Source organism: Melozone crissalis, unplaced genomic scaffold, assembly GCF_028551555.1.
Source record: "Melozone crissalis strain CALT ecotype California unplaced genomic scaffold, PUWL_Pcris_2 ptg000042l_1, whole genome shotgun sequence".
Classification (NCBI taxonomy): domain Eukaryota; kingdom Metazoa; phylum Chordata; class Aves; order Passeriformes; family Passerellidae; genus Melozone; species Melozone crissalis.
The window spans coordinates 40,274,311-40,296,236 of NW_026535820.1; the positions used below are offsets into that span (position 1 = coordinate 40,274,311).

The 21,926-nt window shown below is 39.1% G+C and overlaps 1 protein-coding gene across 1 annotated transcript; it reads right to left on the bottom strand.

The window, feature by feature from the left end:
* Nucleotides 1-475: 475 nt before the first annotated feature.
* On the bottom strand, nt 476-19,779 carry SPATA48 (spermatogenesis associated 48). Its single transcript, XM_054285446.1, is given in 10 exon segments — nt 476-579; nt 3,953-3,958; nt 10,596-10,702; nt 11,238-11,276; nt 12,387-12,454; nt 12,914-13,052; nt 18,692-18,857; nt 18,860-18,910; nt 18,913-18,976; nt 19,732-19,779. Coding segments are annotated over 10 exon segments (792 nt in total).
* Nucleotides 19,780-21,926: the final 2,147 nt, after the last annotated feature.

A 21,926-nucleotide genomic window follows, 5' to 3' on the forward strand; every position in this document is an offset into this window, starting at 1 on the left:
GGAGCTGTGATGATTTCACAATCACAGGGTCCCAGGCTATGTCAGTGTGGTAGCAAGGTATGACTTTGCTTCTCACTACCTTGTAAGTGAACCCACCCATTTTTAACAACCATTTTTTCATAGCAAATACCTGTTTCTTAAGTCTGCCAAGATCAATTGAGAAACTCCATACAGTTTTCTTTTGGGAATTGATAACTTTTATGCTCATGGGCCTCTTTGAAAAAACCAAAGACATTAATTAAAAAAAAAATTCATCTTCCCAACACATAACATGCAATGCTCCAGAAAAATTCTAAAACCTCAAAAGGACTTCAGATTATCAAGACAATAATGTAGTGGGATCCAACCCTAACTGTTCTGTATTTTAAAGTCAATAGAATATAATGTGTAACATTTAATTGTTCTTTAACTAAATAAATGCAATTATTATTTTCCTAGTATTTTTTCCGAACAAGCTGAAAAATATACCTCATACCTACCCATGCATTCCTGCAATTACTGATGGGGCTGCTGATGGAAGATTAGAATTTGCTGGGTGAGTTGCTGACCAATGAACCCTGCCAGAATATCCAAGAATATCTGGAGTGCTAAAGGAAATAGTTAAAAGGGGGATGGGATAGAGAAAGGGTAAATTAAATGACTATAGGCTTGTCATATGACTTATAGATAAGTTCTAAAATGGATAAGGTTTATCAAAGATGGATGGGGTAAAATCTCTTAATAATAAAATGAGAAGTGCTTAGAATGTATAAACTATCATAGCTTCTTTAAAGTCAGGGAAACAACTTTATGATGATCTTGCTGATGATCTGGGCTCAAATCTCTGGTTAGACATTATAAAATTGAGCTCTTTAGGCAATTCTTTTTTCTTCAATCTTCTTAGGTTTAGTATCTGTATAATATTCATGATTAGAAGCAACATTTAATCACAAAGAAGAAATGAAATCACAGAGTTTGCATAGACCACAAAAAGCAAGGACATATTCTTTAAACATGTGATACAGATTTAGCTCATATTTAGTTTCCAGCTTCAAATATGAAATTTACATAACAGATTTCAAGCCAACAGGTGTGATTTCTCATGGGCTAAAACATAAATGATTTCCCAAATTATTCTAAGGTTCTCTAAATTTTCCTTAAGAATTTATTAAGGTGTAGTAGTAACAACACTGCTTAGAAACCCACTTAAATTCTAGTGTGAGTGAACCACTGATCTGAGACAGTATGCACCCCATCTTGGAAAATGAAAGCCTTTTGTTAATTCTGATGCTGTTTTAATGTGTAGAGTAAAAAAACTCTACTTATCTGAAGCAGCACAAAGAAAATTTTGATAACAGTCATTTCAAGATGAAGCAGAGATGCACAAAATTAAAGAAAAAATAGGTAATATGAATTCAGATAAACCATGAGTATTAGAAATAAAACAATATAAAGCCTCAATATAGTACCTTTTTTGCAACTAAAAGTTTTTCAGAGTATCATTGATATTGTTCTGTATTGACATCTTAAAGTAGGACATTGTTGGACTATACAATTAAACATAGGACACACATATGCATATACATCCAGACTGCCCATACCCATGGAAGTAAAGGCTTACAACAAGCTGTTTCATCAGCTGACTCAACTAAATATTTGGGATTATACACCTCACCTCTGTTAGTCATTTGTGGGTCTTCACACCATATAGCACTGATAGCAGTGCTTCCTTTCAAATAATTTCTCAAGTATTCTTCATCTTCCCTGAACTCTCTGTAAAAACAAACAATTTCTTTAATTATTAAGTGCATAGAGTTACTAGTATCATGCATGTATTACTAGTATCATGCAGCTGATGAGCTCCTTCTCTATAACTAAGTTCAGCAGGGGATGCAAAAATGGACACATGTGAGAGATACAGTTTATCAGACTTTGTGTATCTCTGACTTTTGCAGTGGGAAACTTGGCTCTGAAATTCCTCACCAGAACAGCAGAGGTAATGACAAAAAGTGGTATCTACCTACCAGAGTTATAACACAGGACTGTATTTGGCATGGGAGCATTGGTGATATCTGTTGTAGTCCTTGCACCCATAGTTAGCAGAAGGACCACCTAATTATCTATTTCAGTTTGGAGTAACCTTGCACTAGCCCATACCTTCATATACTGCTACACTCCCTGTGCCATGCTCCAGTCTATGATTCTCCAGAGAGGATGGCTTTGTAGAATCAGTACAGAGGTTGTGGAGCACTTGGGAAGCTGTTGCCTATACGGAATCACTGAGTAGTTGGCCGGACAAGGAACAAATTTGCTCTCTGTCTTGACAGCAGCTGTGCAGGGGCAACAAGTGGCTTGAAAACTTCCTACAGTAGTAGAACATGTTTTCAGAATTGGCCAAAATGGGTTGCATTCAAATTTGCTTTTTCATGTCAAAGTAGACAACTGTTAGGCTAAGTGCACATTACGTGACTGTAGAAAATTCTTTCTGTCTATCAGAATCCCACCAAGGGACACAATGGATATTGGGTTGTTGTGACTGTAAGCACAAAAATTCATCCAAAACTGAAAATGTATCTGAAGGAATGTGTACCACTCTGAAGGAATCAGTTAAACTTCGAACCCAGTTTTATTACCCTGGTAATGTGCTATGTAGCAAGATATGTCTGCCACATGTCATGAAATTCCAGTGATGTCCTTGGAAGTGTATGGGGGTCACAAAGAGAAGTAGATGACAACAAGAAGTCCTATAGTAGCTTCCACCATTTTATGAGCCTATTTGAAGTTAAATCAAATAATAATTATACTGTTATCATAATTTTATATATTATATTAACTATATAGTTTAATATTATATAAAATACTTTTTATATTTTATACACTAATATTTCTATATTAATATATTAACTGTATTCTTATGCAGTTATATTATTATAATAATATAATTATAACTATATAACTGTTAGGAATCTGATTGATAAAATCTTCTCACCTTTGAAACTTGCAAAAGTAGAAGACAAAAGCGTCATAAATGGGCAAATGTGACCCAAAAGTCAATCTGAGAAATGACCCAAGGTGAAGACTTGTTCTAGACTGTCTGTTAGAAACAATTGAAGCTGGTACATTCATAATATGTGGGATGAATATGGATCTGTAAAAGAAGAGAGCTGAACAGAGAGAAGCTAAAGGTAGCAGGAAAGTAAGCAAGGTTACACTACTGCAAAGCAGCTGCTCTCCTGGGAACCTGCAGAGAAGATGCAAAACTGCGCTGCGGTTATGTAGGTGATAAAGCAGAAGAAACTGAGGTTAAAAAAGTACCCCTTTGTGTTTTTGTTTTTTTGGATCAGGCCGTCTAGCTCTTGTGCACTTTCTCTGATGAGCTGCTAACCTATTGCTGCTGCTGAAGAAAACAACTAAGTGCCAGCCTACCACTGGGCAACACACAAAACTCCTCTGTGGTTGTGCTGCCGTCATCAAGCTTTCTTTCTGTAACCATGACATCTTTCTTGTTCATACACTTCCTTGTTATCATCCTAGCAGCTCTTAGTCAACAGTAACAAATATATAGCGCTGACAGTTGAATCTGTGCAGGCATTAAGATTTTTCAAGTGAATTGTAGTGATTCTGGTGGCCTCTGCGTTGGTGTGCTTCTGCTTTTTATGTCCATAGAATCATGGAATCACTAAGGTTGGAAAGGACCTCTAAGATCATCAAGTTCACTGTTAACTCAGGACTGCCAAGCCCACCCTAAACCATGTCCCCAAGTGCTACATCTACGTATGTTTCAAATGTCTTCAGGGATGATGGCTCCTCCACTTCCCTGGGCAGCCATATTTTCTTGTCCTGTTGCTGGTTACCTGGGAGAAGATACCGACCCCCCACCTGGCTTTTGGGTAGCTGTGAAGAGGGATAAGGTTCCCCCTGAGCCTCCTTTTCTCCAGGTTAAACTAATCCGGCTCCCTCAGCCTCAGAAGACTTGGTGCTCCAGACCCTTCACCAACTTGCCCTTCTCTGGACATGCTGCAGCACCTCAGTGTCCTCCTATAGAGAAGGGCCCAGAACTGGACAGTGGATTTGAAGTGCAGCTTTACCATCTTGGCATGTCTTTGTAGATTTTTATTTCCTGGCAATGATCAGGAAGATCAATATGGATTTAATTTAGCAGGCCCTCCATACTGATATTTAGAGCTATTTGAGACCCCTTAAGGTCTCTGAGATAATTTTCTGTAACACAGGACTCACAGGGGATACATATTGTTCAGAAGCAGCAGCTGGAAGTGATGATCTATAGTGCCTCCAGGGTATTGGATGCCCAGGTTTGCCATGTAAATTCCACACCACCTGTTTGTATGGGAGTAAAATACAGATTTTCCCCAAATAATCTGTAATTCCTGAAAACCTTGGATCTAGCGCTTCAGTTTGAGCAATGGAGGTATCCCAGCTCTTTGTGGAAAAATTCTATCTAGTGGGATACCCAGTAGATTCTTACCTTAACACTTACAAGCAAAGAGTTCCTAACACCCTTCTCTTCCTTATAAACACCCCTGTAAAAATGCAATAGAACTAAATCACTATATGAAGTCATTATGCTTCTTCTGGTTTTTGCTACTATAGAATAGGCCGCTCAAATCTCACTCACAGTATATAAAGCTGTATAACAATTGGTTTCCACCTCAAATTCTCTTCCAAATGTAACACATTTGTGCCCTTGTACATCCTTTTTGCCTCTGTGATATTATTTGCCAAACAGAACAACCTGTGGTAAAAATGTCTCAGGCACAATCCTGTGTCAGGAAATTCATACACTCCTTTGTGTTGTGAAAGAACATTTCTAGGATTACTTGTGAAGACAAAACAAAGTGCTTTAATGCAGAGCAGAGAATAGGACCGACAGCATTCTGGGTTTCATTTCACACCCATCTCCCTCAGCCATCAAAGCACAATAGGGAATGGGTACTTAAAAATGGGTTTGGGGTTCCTGAAAAGATAAAAACATCAAATCGCAACTCCCTCAAATATTTTGAATCATGTTGAACTGGAAAACTTTGTTCCTACAGTTTCAAACAATTTTATTCTGCTTTCAAAATTTTCAGTCCCCCTTTGTAGTATGGGGCAATATTTTTCAGACACAACAAAGCATTTCAAGGCAGCAATAAAATCTCATTTGGAAAAGGCCAAAGTAGGATATTTCAACACACACTTGCCTCCACAGTCCCCTGAACGAGTCAAGCTGGAGAACTACTAAACAGGCATGTATGGTAGACAAGCTGTCAGTTTCTGAAGAAAGAATACTTTGTGAGAAAGCTCCACAGCAGCCCTTGGAAATGACTGTGCAAGGTGCAGGACAGCAGAGGGTCCTGTTCTCAGCTAATTGAGGCCTGTAGGGCTTCTGATAACTTGAATTTCCAAGGGATACATGCACATGGGCAGTTGGAAACTGACTACACTCAAGAAATATGCAAAGTTACTACAGATGTACTGATGTGATAGTAGCATTTTGCTCAATGTGCTTGAGAAACCATGAATAAAGGGTAGTTGCAGAGAATATCTTTGTGCAAGAACTGCAGGACTTGAAACACTTAGGACTTTGTCTTCCCAGCAACTGCATGCTTCCCATTTCAATCAAATGCTTTTGATCAGATCCTGTTGTCTTCCTCACACACCCAATGCCTCTGGCACTGGACAGGTCACTTCAGCCTTGTCAATCTGTACCTGTCAAAAACCAGCATTGTAATCTGTTTTACCAGCGTTCTGGCAATGCATTAGCTGATGTTTCAAAAGCACTGCTGTGTAACTAACCCTTGGTGAGAATGCTCATGCATTGTGTAAGCACTGCCCTCTACCGTGGATTAGGAGAGCTGAGGAATGAGTAGAAAGTTTTGAAAAGATGATGACTGCCCCATTTTTTACTTAATTGAGGAGGCAGAGGCTTGTACTGCAGAACAAGAAAACATAATCACTGTCCGAACTGCTTTTGTCAAATGCCAAGAGCAGATTCCAGTAGGCACAGCAGTGAATCAGGAAGTTGTTGTAACACCAAAGACACACTAAAGAGAGAAGCACAAGTCAGACACAGGAAATAAACCTGGATTGATATGAACTGTTGCTGTGCATGGTGGAACGCACTAAATGTGTTACAATATTACTACATTAAGTTCTGCCAGCTCACTGAAGGGTAAGGGAGCTCTAACAATATCTGGGAGAAGAGTTATCTGTGCCTGTCAGGCCAGAGCCCAGCCCCTGAATGCTGCAGAGGAAATCCCCATCACCAAAGCGTGGGAGGCTTTTTTCCATTGACCCTTAAAACACCTGCAGAATCTAAAATACCACATAGAGCATAACCTTGTTTCAGTAGCTGACTGGGGAAGAAGCCGACAGAGGAAAAATGCTGGTGGCCGGGGTGAAGTAGAATTATACAAAATAAAACATGCATATAAATATTTTTAAGAACAGCAGATGATTATGTTGGAAACCCACATGATCCAATAAAAGCAGTTCATCTACAGTTTTCAAAATTGTTCAGTTCAAAATGCACTTCTAAATAAGAAAGACAGTATTTCAAAGTAGTTGTTTATAAAAAGAAACAATGATTTGGGTCATTAGTTATTTTCACTTTTCAATAAAATGGCACCTCTGAAAAGTGCTTAGAGAATTTATCAGTCTGAGCCTTCCTGGAAGTCACTGTAGCTCTGCTGCAAAATTTCCTCTGAAAACACAATGTTTTTCCAGTATTTGGGCAGTCCTCCTCTTCCTTGGTGCCTATGTGGGTTGGAGCAGCAGTTAGACACAGGAGATCAGATTGTGGTGTTTGTGGCCAGATTTTCGCAGGATCTTAGCGATCAACGTGCACCCAGAATGTGAGCTCTTTCAGAATTCTGGTTTTCATGTGTGGTTGCTGAACTATTTTTGAAAGCCTGGCTAGCTGCACAAAACATACCCATTTAGCACTCAGTTGCTTACCTAGCTAGTATATGGGTAGTTATGTGACATATAAAGCCAAATGCTGTATTCATCTTCCACAAATAATATTATAAGGGAATTATTAACAATCAAACTACTAAGAAACAAAGCAAAAATAACCAAGGAAAACAGACACAATCACTTCAGAGTTTAAAGTCTTGTAAAAGAAATCCAAGAGGCCTCAGCTCTGCAAAATATGTGAAGAGATTTTCAATCCTATCCTCGTTCAGGAAATCTGGTTAAGCAGATACCTTTAATTCACTGATTACAATGGAATTTACACTTCATGGGTTTGAAAAAACAAGAATGCAAATACAAGAGATTTTACAGTTGGCAGACAAGTAGAGAGGGTAGGAAAAAAAAGAAGAAAAAGAAAGCATGGATTTTAAAAATGGTGCATTTCAAAATACCACAAAAGCCACTTGAGCCACTGGGCAACTGTTATCCAGTATATCTATAAAAATCACACAAGCAACATACGTTGAAAATAGAAAAAGATCAATGTATTCAGCTTGAAACATACCTCATTAATTGTTGGAATAAAAAGATAAGTTTCAAGCCTACACCACACGTGTTCTGACAAGGTAACCTACTCAAGCACTGAGCTGTACAATGGGATTATTAGTTTTCTTAAAATTTTTTTGAGGTCTCTTGGTGAAAGAGGACTCCATCAGAGAGAGATTTTCAGAATGCTCTCCCACAACAGCCTCCTAAATTTTTGACTGTCACTTTCAAAAAAGTAACTTATCTCTATGTTACCCTTGACAAAGATATGGTAGAAGATTCCAGCTTTTAGGCATACATTGCAGCATATCTGGGGATGAAAAAAGCAACAAATTAACTCTAAAGGAAATTCAGTACTGCATATACAAACCATGTATATTAAGAATGATGCTAGATTCCAGGGCTAGAACAGACCTCAAGAGACTATGCCATTCATTATTTTCCCCAAAGACACGTTTTAATAAAAGCCTGGAAGAGAAAGAGAAGAACTGAATTATGATCCAGGATTTTTGGTCAAGTGCAAAGATGACCCAAAGCTCTCTTTGGGCCATTTTCACAGATTATTCTAGACTGCCACCAGATTACCCACACAGTTATTAATAAATTCATATTCATAAATTTAGCACTTCTAGATGAATCACAATATTTATGGCATGGCTTTTTACATGTGCTGCAAGCTCCCACAGTTATTCCATATCTGAATGACTGAGAAAAGCTGGATGACACATGATTATGATTCCTAAATTTTCATTTTTATTTCAGCCTAATTTTTAAGAAGTATGACCATCACTTTGTCCTAATTAATATTATATGAAACCAAGTTTGAGCAAAGAAATATTTTAAAAGCCTAAATATGAGAGTTCAGTTTAAAAAACAGTGTGTATTGGCTTAGGATATGTGAAGCATTTTTCCTAACTGTGCTACAGATTCCCAATGGGAATTTGGTGAATGACCTTATCACATTGCCCCTGGATTTACATCTGTAAGACTTCCAAGTTGCATGGTAAGGACTTCACAATATAATCTAGAGTGCTGGATATACGTACAGCAGCTCTTCACAACACTGATCTTGTATTAGGCGCTTTTAGGCTCAACTACAGCTCAGGTTAAGACTTTTATCTTTTTTCTAATTCCTTAAGAAAAAAGAAAAACAGAAGATGGTTTCCTGTTCTGCCAAAAGGAAGAGAGGGTGGGTGCAAGGCTACCAGAAAAAACATGCCCAGGTTCACCACTCTTCCTGTTTGTCTCTGCAGCTACATGACAGATGACTCTTAGTGACTTTCAGCTTTGCTTATAATTTGAATGGCAACCACTTTCTTGCATGGTTTGGGGAAGAACAGTGTCTCACTCTGGAGTAATGCCCGGGCACTGATGCTGTTGCCCAAGTGCTGCAAGCAGGAAGTGCTGCTGCTACTCTGTGAGAGTGAAAGTGACTATTTACTAAAAGAGCTTTACACTTTATATTTACGAATCATATTTAGACTTCTCAATTCAAAGTATATATCTGACTTTTCAAAGATTTTGGTTGAGTTTAACGGCCCCTACACATGTTTCCAAAATTACTGGCGAACACATGAAGTGAGAAAAACAAATTATAGGCAAAGTTTATGCCTTCTGACTTCCTTCTTTCTTCTGCTCAAAATCATAGCAATCTTTATGTCTGACAGTCATGGATGGATAACAAGTGTGAAAAACTTCCATTTTCCAGATGGAATTGAGTTTATTACGACTGGGGTTTTTTTGAGCTTTATGATGTCATAATCCTTTAAATCTCAGAGATCTTGGTCTCCCTGTTGCCAGAAATCAATGAAAACAGAAAAATGAGATGCAAGATTCCAGAGAAGGCAATATAGAATCACTTGCTCAGACTTACAAATCCTCCATGTGATGCAAATAGTCCCAGATAGGATGTCTGCCTGCAACAGAGTGCACACATCTGCTTCTCTTCTTCAAAGTTCCACCATAACAGCAGTACAACCTAGCAGAACTGAGGGTTAATGACTTTATAACTTCACCACAACCCAGACAGCACTATGCTGTATTTTGTATGTGCTGTATTTTGAAAGCACAGCCATTTCTCAATAACCATTTTAAACTGTTTTTGTCATAATTCAAGCAGAAAAGTTAGATGTAGGCTGTGAGAAACCAGATGACTTGTGCAGAAGGTGAGATAAAATAATCAGAATGGTGCATTATGTCATAAAAACTTGGGATTAATAGTCTTGTTTGCAGTAATATGGATCAAATGTTACCTTATAATCTTACAATAATTAGCACCTCACTTTACCTGTGAATCTGCTGCTGTATGAAGAATGATGTGCTGTTTCCCACACAGGTAACAGCAGGTGATGCACTGCAAAAGGATATACATTCACCCTGAAACAGATGTAAGAAACAATAAATGAACAGATCCAAGTTGTAGCTCAAAAATTCCAGCTACTCATAGGGCAGTTCCCAAGAACCAGGAGTGTTTAGCACATGCTCTGATGTGAGTAACACCCAGCATCAAGTCTTTCCTTCAGAACAGGGAGGGCAATATTTCTACAGCTTCTGACCCTCTGCTTTACCCAGTGAAGTATCTTTTCTGTACTTTCCTCACAAATGTGAGCTGGAGAAGACCATTTTAAGGACACACAGGAAAGGCTGATGCAAAGAGAAATCCCGTTTAAATAAATTAAAAAAAAAACAGTCTAGTTTCTCTCTTGTTTTATTATTTTAATTCTTATCATTAAGCTGCTATTTTGCCATTTCTCAAAAGTTTGCAAATAAGCACTTAATATCAGCTCAAGCTACTAAAGACAGGTTTAGGAATGGCTTAAAGTGAAAATCTTCAAAGTTAATGATCTAGCTAAAAATATAGTTTTCCAATAGCACTCAGGGAGCTTTTGCACACTCAAAGGCCATCTAGTGACTAAAGTTAACAATCACACACATTTGACATGGCAATATTCAAATCATATTACTCATCAAACATGCAACAGATCATTATACTAAAGAATTTTGGAAACATTTTAAGTATGAAAGTATGGCACAGTTTCTAAATAAATATGTTTCCATTTTTTTCACCCAAGATCAGATTTTTACCAGTTTTTCCCTTTTCCCAAGTAACAAGAATGCAAGAGGAAATGTCAAAATCATGCTAAGAAGTGAAACACAGTGTGCAGTGCTTGTGTAGTGAGGTTTGGAAGTTTGAACATGGTTAAGTAGGACTAAGTCTACATCAGCATTGCCTTCAAAATTTACTGCAGTAACACAGCAGATAGAAAGTAAATCAAAGGCATGTACATTATTCATAAGACAGCTGGTGGAGGCAGCTGAACCATACGCTGCATGCTCCAAAATTCTAGTTATTTATTAAAATGGTCCACAAGAAAAGAACACAGAGATGAATGGCCCTATGTGCTTGGCATATCCCAAGATGAAAGCAATCATCTGCTGAACTTGCAGCACATAAAGACTGACAGCTCTAATGCATATGTTCAGAGAGGCTTGGGGGGAAATGGAAATGAGACAGAAATGTGTGATCTCTCGTCTTTTTGGCTATTCTTATCATCAGACTGGGCTACTCTTGCAAAGTGGACATACAGATTCTGAGTTCTAGTTTATAGGTAAAAAATTGGAGATACCCACAAGCAAAGGAGACTCAGCATACACTCTCCTCTGCCACCAGAAAATGCCTTAAGTTCAAATAATATAGGCCAGCTACAATTCTTGTGTCAGAAAACGAGAGAGGGACTGCTTGGGCTTAATCAAAAATGGCAAAAGTTGAAACAACCCAGGGACACTGAACTTACATATACAAAGGGATTTGACAGGTTTAAGAGCTTTGGCTTACACTTTTAAATACAAAATGGATCAATCACTTTTTTTTTTTTCACCAAACAGAACATTCTGATGGAATATTTATGAGGTCCCAAAAGACAGGTGGTGACAAGTCAAAGTTTTGCTCTTGGAATAATACAGTGCTCATTTGAATTTGGTAAAAGACTGTGGCAAATATTTAGTTTGGCATATATGCTAAATGAACCAGATCAGCAGGCAGAATCTTATCTTTTAACCTCTGCTGATATTAGGGCTTCAGTAAATTTCATAGGACAGTATAAGCAAATTTTCTTTAAAATTTAACTACTTCCCTTCTAGCAACACTTATTTCACTGAGTTCTTGAGAATACAGGACAATTTAACATCAGGTCTGAATTTCTTTCTTGGTCTGTCCCTGCAACCAGCTCTCACCATCCACAACTATATTCCCTTGAAAGAGCGTCATTCAGGAAACCATGATAACATTATTTATCTATCATCTATCTATCTATCTATCTATCTATCTATCTATCTATCTATCTATCTATATGCCTGACTCTGCCCAGAAACTCACCTATCCATTGAGTTTGCCTGAGCAAACCTTCTGACTCATAGTCTGGAAGGGAGACATATTCTTATTTTTCCATCGTACTTTGACCAACTTTTCTTTATTTGTCTCAACTTAGCTCTTATTTGACCCCTTTTAAGACTTCTGTGACCTTTTCTTGAACTCATCTAAAATGCTTCACTCTAAGATAGATTTGAATAGATGAAATACAGAGTAAATAAAAGACACCAATGTAGAAGTGATAGTTTTGGACAGACAGCAAAAACTCCCTTGAGTTAGTGCGTGGGTACGATTACCATGGTGTTTTCATAGATGTCATCTCTTAATGCAAACATCAGATGTAGGAAATCATTACAATCATTACCTTTACATGTTTCTTCTGTTCTGCTTTTTATATTTAACTCTCTCACAGGAGAAGCATGCAGAAAATATTTTTTGATACAGTCATTAACTGAATATCTTAATTTCTCTAGTTGCAGAATGCTGCTGAATTTAGTCTGCTGAGATAATTAACTGCCCACAGACTTCGTAAAGGACTGTTCAGACAACTCCAAGATTCACAAAACCTGAAATTTACAGACCACCAGATCTCTGTGGAGAGGTAAAAGATCTTGTTTGGAATCTGTCCCAGAAGCCTCCGACATCCTAAAATCATAATTACGTGCTTCTTGTATGCAACATTAGCAAATTAATCTGACTTAACAGTTTCTTCAGGCAGCAATCAGAATCAATTGTAAGAATGAATTTTAGTTTTATTAAAAATAATAATTGTTACAGTTAATAATCACACGTAAACCAACTTAATGTGAGATTTGTTAAGGTAGATAATTCGTATCAACCAATTTTTCATCAATATCCTTGTACTCTGTTTTGACATTTTGCATGCCTGTCTTCTGTATCAATTTACAGGGAGGGCCAGGAAAAAAATATGAAACATGAAATAATGTGAGGCAGTTACTGGCATGTGGTGGTGACCCTTATGTGCACTTGGGATTATTTTTACTTGAAAATATTTTTGTGGGTTTATTTGTATGCCCTACACAAAATTTAGGCTCCCTTTCATTAGCACACCTAAACACAGTTACAAAGAAATTGTTCACTGACTTGGCTTATTTTAGGTTTGGGATTGTATCTTCTTTTTGTGAAATACTGGGAAACAGCATCATCCAACATCTCCCCTGTTGATTTTGGAGGCTGTATTTTGGAAGAAAACATATTATCCCACGGAACTCCTTTGTAAGCCCTAGATCAACAAATTTTTTAAAAAGTAGAGAAAAAAGTTCCCATATAATCATTAATGAATGACACTGGCAGATAGATATAAGGACTATGTGATGTAGATGTAGAAAGTAACAAAAGTATAGACTTCTTTTTCAATGGGAAGTGAAAAGCTGGGGATTATAAGCTGCTTGCTAGGGAACAAGTAGTTACTGCACAGGATTTTTCACAGGATTGTCTTCTTTAAAATGGTGTCACTCCCCAAGTGAAAGAGGTAGCATCTCCTCCAATAAGCTTACAGTGGTGAAGGGATTTATTTTGTCTGAACTTGAATAATCAGTTAAGGGAGAGGAGACATAAGTAGAGACTGGATACCAGGCACATCGTGCTCCTGACAGGTGCTCAAGACAGATGTACAGCATGCCCTTTTGGAAACTACAGTTTCTCTTCACTGTCTACAGGGGAAGTGGAGATGAAAGGATAAAAGCTTCTAGATAACTGAAGTTCATGAGATGAATCCTATGCTAAATGCCATTAAACAACAGAAATTCTGATTGCTAGAAAATTTTTTTGTAGTCTTGTATATTCTGCTACCTAAAAGTGCTTAGTAGCACCTTATAAGATAAAAAAATGAAGTAAAAACAAAAGCAAAAACGGTTTTAAAAAGAAAGAGCTAGTATTTGACTTGTAGACACTGTGCATTGTTTTTGACCCTTGTATTTTATAATTAGGAATATTAACTTTAGTAGGCCCAGCAACAGTTAATGCCAAATAAAAGACTTTCAAATTACTTTTCCAGATTCTTTCATTTGATTCTTTGGTTAATTATTCTATTTCTCTTTATATACAAATGCTAAAGATATTACCATTACTTCTTGTCTCTCTTTTAGTCTTTTGAAAGTAAAGGCTACAAATGACTCCCTGAAACCTACTTGCAACTAAGCATAAACCTCACCAGTTTATATTGGAGAGAACATGTGTGGCAAAATAAGCAACAGAAAAAAACATAAGTTGTTTAATTAACAACAAATTATTCTGCTATTGGGCAAGGAAGAACAAATGCAAAGTGAAATATATGAACTGTAAGCATGATAAATAATCTAACCCTTAGTGAAACAACAATTGTTTTATTCAATGGCACTCAGCCTTAAAGAGATTATTTCAAGTTTTTTACATTATTTCCAGATGACCTATTAACTTATTAGGCAGTATGTTATTACACATTTTCATTGTTTTATGGGTATTTAATAGCACAGTTATTTTTGAATATGCTGTAGGACATTTTTCACAAAATCAAAAAATAAACTGACTTGGAAGGGACCCTCAAGGATCATCAAGTCCAATTCCTGGCCCTGTACAGGACCATACCCAAGAGTCACACCATATGCCTGAGAGCATTGTCCAAATACTTCTTGAAGTCCCTAAGGCTGGTGCTGTGACCACTGTCCTGGGGCCTGTTCCAGTGCCCAAACACCCTCTGGGAGAAAAACCTTTGTCTAATATCCAACCTAATATCCCCTGACTCAGCTTTACGCCATTCCCTCAGATCCTGTCACTGGTCACCACAGAGAAGAGATCAGTGTCTGTCCCTCCTCTTCCCCTCCTGAGGAAGCTGTAACTGCAATGAGATCTCCCCTCAGTCTCCTCCAGGCTGAACAGACCAAGTGACCTCAGCTGCTCTGCAAAAGGCTTCCCCTCCAGACCCTTCACCATCTTTGCTGCCCTCCTTTGGACGCTCTCTAACAGTTTCATTTCTTTTTTATATTGTGGCTCCCAAAACCCCCAGCACTCAAGGGGAGGTCACCTCTGTGCAGAGCAGAGCGGGACAATCCCCTCCCTTGTCTGGCTGCGATGCTGTCCCTGATGTCCCCCAGGACACACCTGGCCCTCCTGGCTGCCAGGGCACTGCTGGCTCATGTTCAGCTTGCCATCAAACAGGACCCCCAGTTTCTTTTCCATGGCACTGCTTTCCAGCATCTCATTCCCCAGTCTGTTCATACAACCAGAGTGCAGATTCCATCACTTTCCCTTGTTGAACTTAATTTGACTGGTCATTGTCTGGACATCTAATTTGTCAAGGTCTGAAAGTTTGTAAATAGTTCACTTGTTTTTCAAGTTGCACATTTCTTTTCACTTTACTTTGCATTTTTTTGTTTCTGATTAGACTTTCTTCTTTCTATTTCTACAGGCAGTCAGAACTTTTAACTTACTAAGTACCTAAATACTGCCTAAGGTAATTTTCTATCAATATTTGAAATGGAAAAGAGGCTAGAATCCTGCCTTGAGATACCTCTCAGTCAATGTGATGATTACTTCTCTGGAGTAATGATTACTGTGGAGAAAATGCTTACTGCTTCAGCAGAGGAACCACTGGGTTCCCTATACAAAGGCCACAGGGAAATTAACATAATATGGCAACAAATATTTCACTAAGTTCTGCATTAAATTCTCCAACTGAGCCTCTTAAAGATACAGTAGAAGAAAAATAAGATTTTCTCATGGATAAATAATTGGTTAGAAGATCACAAATAGAAGGAAAGGATAAATAATCAGTTTTCCAGGTGGGGAGAGATCACTGGTAGAGAGACCTCCACATAACCCATCTGGGCCTACGACATTTTTGCCTAACATATTCACAAATTAGCTGTAAGTAGGGAGCTGGAATGTAAGTGATGTGCTCAAAAAACAAATGTATATATTCATGAAGACAAATCTTTGAATCCATGACTATTAACTAAAACACACGATCTCCTGGTCATCAATCCCTGCTCAACAAATCATCTCATGATAGCAAAAAATTTGGAGGAAGGATGATGACTTTACCAAATATCCACAGTTTTGGATGAAATGCTGGACTACATGGGCTTTTGGAGAAATCAAAAAATCTAATAGCAGCATGAGTAAACTACTTATATCTTTTAAAAATGGTTACTACCAAGTCTATAAGTTAACTATAGTATTTCCTATTTCTCATTTCCCAGCTTTGGAGAAAACTGTGTCTTTAGATGCGTTAGCTTCCAGCAGGGGCAAGAAATCATCTCTGCTCTTTATCAGACTTGTCAGATAACCTGGTTCATTCTGCAATCCCCATAACCTCTGTGTTAAGGCCTACAAATAGAACAATATCTACAAACTGGGTGGCAGAATTAATCACCAGGTCTTCAGTACAAATACGCCTGCATGGTTAAATTCTGAGGTCATCGTCCTCCTAACCACTGCAAAGAAAAATTGAGACCACAGAGAAAACGGTAGAAAATTCTGTTGTCATATGAGTGAGAGAAGGGGACTCTACAGGCAAACACTATTAAGGCCTGATCTTCTAGCACAGAGCACCTCCCCTGCATGGAATAAATGGAGAATAGCTCCTCAGCTGTTGTCCTTTCTCTGATTCTTCAGTCCTAGAACAACCTTCTTCACCAGCTTCTCACACTTGCTTTGCTATTACAGAACTTCGCAGAGTTTGCTTTGCTCAGCAGATGCAAAAGTCTGCTAGAGAAGTTCAAAGTTGTGGACTGCCAAAGCCACAGTGCTACATCTTCTCACAACAGAGAACTCTGTCTGCTGCAGATGTTTTATATACCACAGCTCATCTGTCTCAAAGGCTGTTTCTCTCTCTTTTTTTTATGTTCATCCCAGACACAGTGGAGAAAGTGACTGTAGAATTTGCTTACAAAATGGCTGACTGATCTCTCTTTCAGCACAACTTCCCCAAATGACTTAGCTGTGGAATGTCTTGGGACTGGTATCTAGAAGGGTAAGCAACTTACATCACATGCCTGAGGGCTGGTAGTTGGGGTCTGAATCATACAGCTAAAATCTGGAATTTGTTTATGCAGTCACGTTAAAAATAGTACCTAAAACCCCATCTACTTTTTACATTAATATTTACACATTTGAAGTTAATATCTCAGCATCACAGAAAGCTTGTAAATGCATATTAGGTTTGGAAGAGCACTTACACCATTTCCTTAAGAAATTTATGCTGCACTATATCTGTTTCAAGGTTTGTCCCTGAGTTCAGTTTGACTTTTCCTGACAACTTCATCAGGGTCAGCATTTTAGTCTAACAGTGACCTTTCCTGAACAAAATAACATCAGAAAGCCACCAGTTTCTATCTGCTTCCTGGAACTACTGTCCATTTCAGAGCACTTTCTCGACTGTAACCCAGATTACTGACTTGATGTCACTCAGTTTCAGGTTTTGTCTGCGTTCATTTCAGGTGTGTCTCTATGGGCCAGAGTATGTCTCTCTCTGCCTGCTTTTCTTTGCATTGGAAAAATTATTGGGCAGATAAATTGCTTATCTCAAATCTTCCTTCCTCTTCATTTTTCCAGAGGCTTGCAGAGAAAAACAGCGGAACATTTTTGACTGATGCCCGTGGTTTAATTTTCATATGTAAATGAAGAAAACAGTAAATGAAAAATAAGAGTGAAAATTACATGATATGGGGAAAAAAAAAAGAAAAAAAAAAGAAAAAAAAGAAAGGAAAATTATGTAGTTTGTTTTTTATCCCTTGTGGTTTCTTGGGTTCCTTACAGTTCTTTTATATGGCTGTATTAAGCAAGAAGTGTTTTAAAATGCAAAGTTTGTACAGAAACTGGGAACCAAAACCACTGCCAGAATTTATGGTACTTAGAGACTTTTTGATTGCAATAACATGCATAAAGTATTGTTAACTGTGCAGTAACTGCACTATTTCATAGCAAAATGGAACTAGGAGTTAATTTACATTTTGTCACCATGTTCTAAGAAATGCCTCTCCTCATCTATGAGCATGTAGCATGACATACCATAAAATTTTGTTCTAGCCTTAATGAGCATTTCTCTATGAAAGTCCCTGAAATTAACTTCAAACATATTGCTTATTGTTAATTATGTCCATTCTTATAAGTCCTGGGCTGGTATTTCTGCTTTCCACTATTTTTGTCAAAAAATTCTGAAACCATCAAGCCAATTTTATTTTATGTTATAAGGAGTGAATTTCCATTTTGGTGCTACAATCACTACAAAATAATCAGACTCAAATTTATCTCTAAGGCAATGATATAAAACAAGAGGGTGATGTGGTACTTTGACCAATATGTAATGGTAGTCTTTAAAAACTACTGTTCTCTGATCAGCCAGACACTGGAACAGATCTCTAAATGTGCTGCACTGCAACTTGTCAGGAAATACTAAAAGACACAGAAATATCCAGGGGATTTCTGGAGTCATTTGAGTTTCTTAGTTTGCATTAAAGTGGGTGTTCATTAGAACTATGATAAATAATTTCACATTTTACATAAATAGATTTTTTAAAAAACAGTAATTACCTTTGAAGTTGTTGTCATTTTTTTTAGCATTAGAATTCTCATTATAATTTGCTGACTGGTACCTCTTGGCTACAGCAGGAATAATGAATTATAAAAACACTTTACTGCAGTTGCTACATTCAGTTTCACAATGTAAGATTGTTCCTTTAGTATTGTTCCTTAAACATAAATTGTTCCTTTAGGACACTGGGGAATGGAGTTCTGAAACTCATTTTATTTATTTGTTAAGCACCACCAGTTTCTTCAATGATTAAAAAAACAGTTTACCTCTGAGTCATACCCTGGACTTCCCCCTTCTGTCCTGGCTGGTTTGCTCCAGGGGGTCTCCATGGTCAGGCTGGGCTCTCTCACCTGTGCTGGGGACACTGGGGAGGCTCCCTATCGCTGTAGTCTGCCAGGGATTCGATTGCTCTTCCAACACTGCGCTGCTGTTCAGCACCTGCTGCTGGACTCACAAAACCTGAGCAGGGATCTGCTAAAGGCACAACATCCTGGTGTGGAAATAAAGGGTATTTGTCCCTACTGGAGGGGTGAATAGATAGAATTTAAGGAAATAAGAACTGTTCTCTTTTCCAAGATGGCAAAACTGCGATTGCTCTCAAGATCCCTCATAACAGACATACACATCTCCTTCAACTTGGTTACCCTTGGTGATCATCTTGTCAACTGGTTCAACTGGCAAGGAAGTTGAGGACTTTCCAAAGGCACTTTTCTGCCATTCAGGTCCATCAGACAACAGTCATTCTCTTCTGTTTTCCTAGTGTGCAGTAAACTTAAAAGATGCAACTTGCTCCTTTTTCTCCAAGATTCTGAAGTCCCAGCCAATAAATCACAGTAAAAGCAGAGGCCATTATCCAGAAAAAACAGTGTACAGAAGAGCATGGCAGTGTTCAGGTACTGGATTCTTTACTGAATTCTCTGAAAAGAGATTTATTAAGTATGGTACAGAAAGAACTGGGCCATTGAGTGCTCAGCTTTTTTTCTGTGGCTTGGTAATGATGGAAAGCACCTCTTAGTGAAATTTCTCCTGGTGTGAAACTTGGTTCATGCCTACCACTGTAATGCAGTCCTTCAAGGGGACACACATAACAAATTGTAGTGACAGCTGAGAATGTTTTATATGCAGTGTGGGCACTGTAAGCCAACACACTGAAAACACAGAACTCTGCCTGATACATCCTATGTCCACTTTCCATCATAATTCTACATTTACCTGAGTGAAAAAAAAAAAAACTTCCAAAATTTTACTTCTACCAGTAACAAGCCTTTAAATGCCATACTGATGTCTGTATTTACTGATTCTTAGCAATTTCCATATCAAATATTATTAGTTTTACACTAAAAATTACATTCAGTGGTGCAGATTGATTTTATCCTCCCCATCTCCTTACTTCCTCCTGGAAAGCTTTAGAAAGAGACAGCAGGAGAGGTAAAGACATCGGACCTAGGTAAGGCACAGAATGGTAGACATCACAAGGATGGCTCTTGTTTTGTTGCATTCATCTTGTAGAATGAAATGCAATTTAAGCTGTCTTGGATTTTATTGACAGGGATTCTATCCTGTTTATCCTGGTAAGGGAATTTGCCAAGGAAGGCTGAATTACCTCCATTGTCAACATTGTGAAGTGATCCATGCCTAAAGAAGCACATGGATGAAGTGGTTTTGTGTCCAAGCTAGTCCTCTCTGCTACATCTGCCTTTTACTTTGCTTCAGGATTCCTGTGGGTTATTCTTGATTCTTTGACATAAAGAACTGCTTTCATTCTCTGGAAAAGTAACAATATACCAAATCTTCCACTAAAATGACATTTTTCTGTCAGACATTATTTGCTCCCCACAGAATTCCTTGTGTCTCTCCCCTCTTTTCCTTGTCTCCATCTTTCAGAAAATTCCTTCTCTCCTGCAGCACAGATTCTAAATACTCAAATGCCACAGGAGAATGCAAATGCCCTTGGATTCCAGACATTTTAATTGTCTTTTTGTAGCAGTGCAATGAAGATGGAGCAGCAGAGCTATGGATGCCCACATCAATGTCTAGTTTAGCACTCTAGTTCTTTAGCTCTGCAGCCAGGACTTCCCTGTGTCCTAGGGAGACATTTGATGCTTGTATCCCCATTCATGTGTGTTCTGTTTATGCTGGATATTATGTTCTGTGCCTTCAAGACTGGCTCTGAAGAGTGAAAGTTTTGGTTTCTTATCAGCTGCTCCCCCATGGCTGGTGGGACACACAGACGGGGCAGTATGTAGTGCTGCTTTTGCTTTTTGCTTTGCTCTTGCTTCTGCTCATTAGTTAGTTTAACTAAGCAATCCAAATTTTTCCTGGACTGTTTCTCCTTTCCCTTTTTTTGGACCGAGTCGAACCTGCTCTGGGCTGGGACCTGGGAACACCAAGAGTTTGCACCCTGTGGCTGCAGCAGCTGTCCCAGTGCTGGAGGGACTGAGAACAGAGTGACCATCCCCAAGAGAGACTTTCTGACTTTGTCATCTTTTTCAGAGCAGTGAAAGAGTGGTGTCATCTGGTATTGTTCATTTTGTGTGCTGGGGGGTGCTGTGCCTGTTAAATTAACAGGTTCTTTCCACTTCTCTCTGAGGGATTCTTCCTGAACTGGCTGGGGGGAGGGGCCGTGTGGGTTTGCTTTCTGAAGGGGCCCTCTTTTGGAGGTTTTCTCCCAAATTTGCCCTAAACCAGGACACCCTGGTTTATATTATTTTAAGAAAGAGCTGCCGGGAGCGCAGTTCCCCGTTCCCCTGGCCGGGAGCAGCCCGCGCTGCCGCAATCCTGGCTGCTCCAGAGGAGTTGTCCCTGGAACGGGGACGGCTTGGGACAAGTTAACCAAACCCAGCTGCGGGACGATTTCGGATGGCGCCGCGGCAGCAGCAGCAGATGTTTCCCTGGGCTTTGAGGATGTGAAAGCCTCTGCTCCGCTCCCCTCCCTTCCCTGCTTTCGCCAGAGGTGAGGGCAGAGCTGGCGCTGCGGCCAGGAAAGCCCCACGGCCGCCCCCGCCCGGCGCTGCAGGGCAGGGAAAGACGGTGAGCCCGCCCTGAGGGGCCGGGCGGGGCGTGGGGCCGCCTCCCGGCCCACCCCTGCTCCTTCACCTCCTCCTCCTGCCCACCCTCCTGCCGGCGACCCACGCAACCTGTTCCAGCACCTGACAGCCCTTTCAGTGAAGGCATTTTTCCTGTCATCCCATCTGAACCTCCCCTGATGCAGCTTGAGGCCATTTCCTCTGGTCCTGTCGCTGATCCTTGGGAGCACCCCTTGGCAGCCTGGCAATTTGAAGGCTTTACCCATCTATGCTCACCCAGGGGGATTGAACTTCCTTTTCCTGTATGAATTTGCAGATGGATGCAGGTGTAGCCATGATATTTTCTGAAAAATCCTTTCCTTAGGATTTTTTTCTCCGGAGAAGCTGAGAGGCCTCAGGAACAAAATGTAAACAATGGTTATCTGCTGCTGTGGAATGCAACAGGTGCGTCTGTGATTGGTCTCATAGAGTTGTTTCTAATTAATGGCCAATCACAGTCAGCTGGCTCGGACTCTTTGCCCAAGACACAAGCCTTTGTTATTCATTCTTTCTTTTTCTA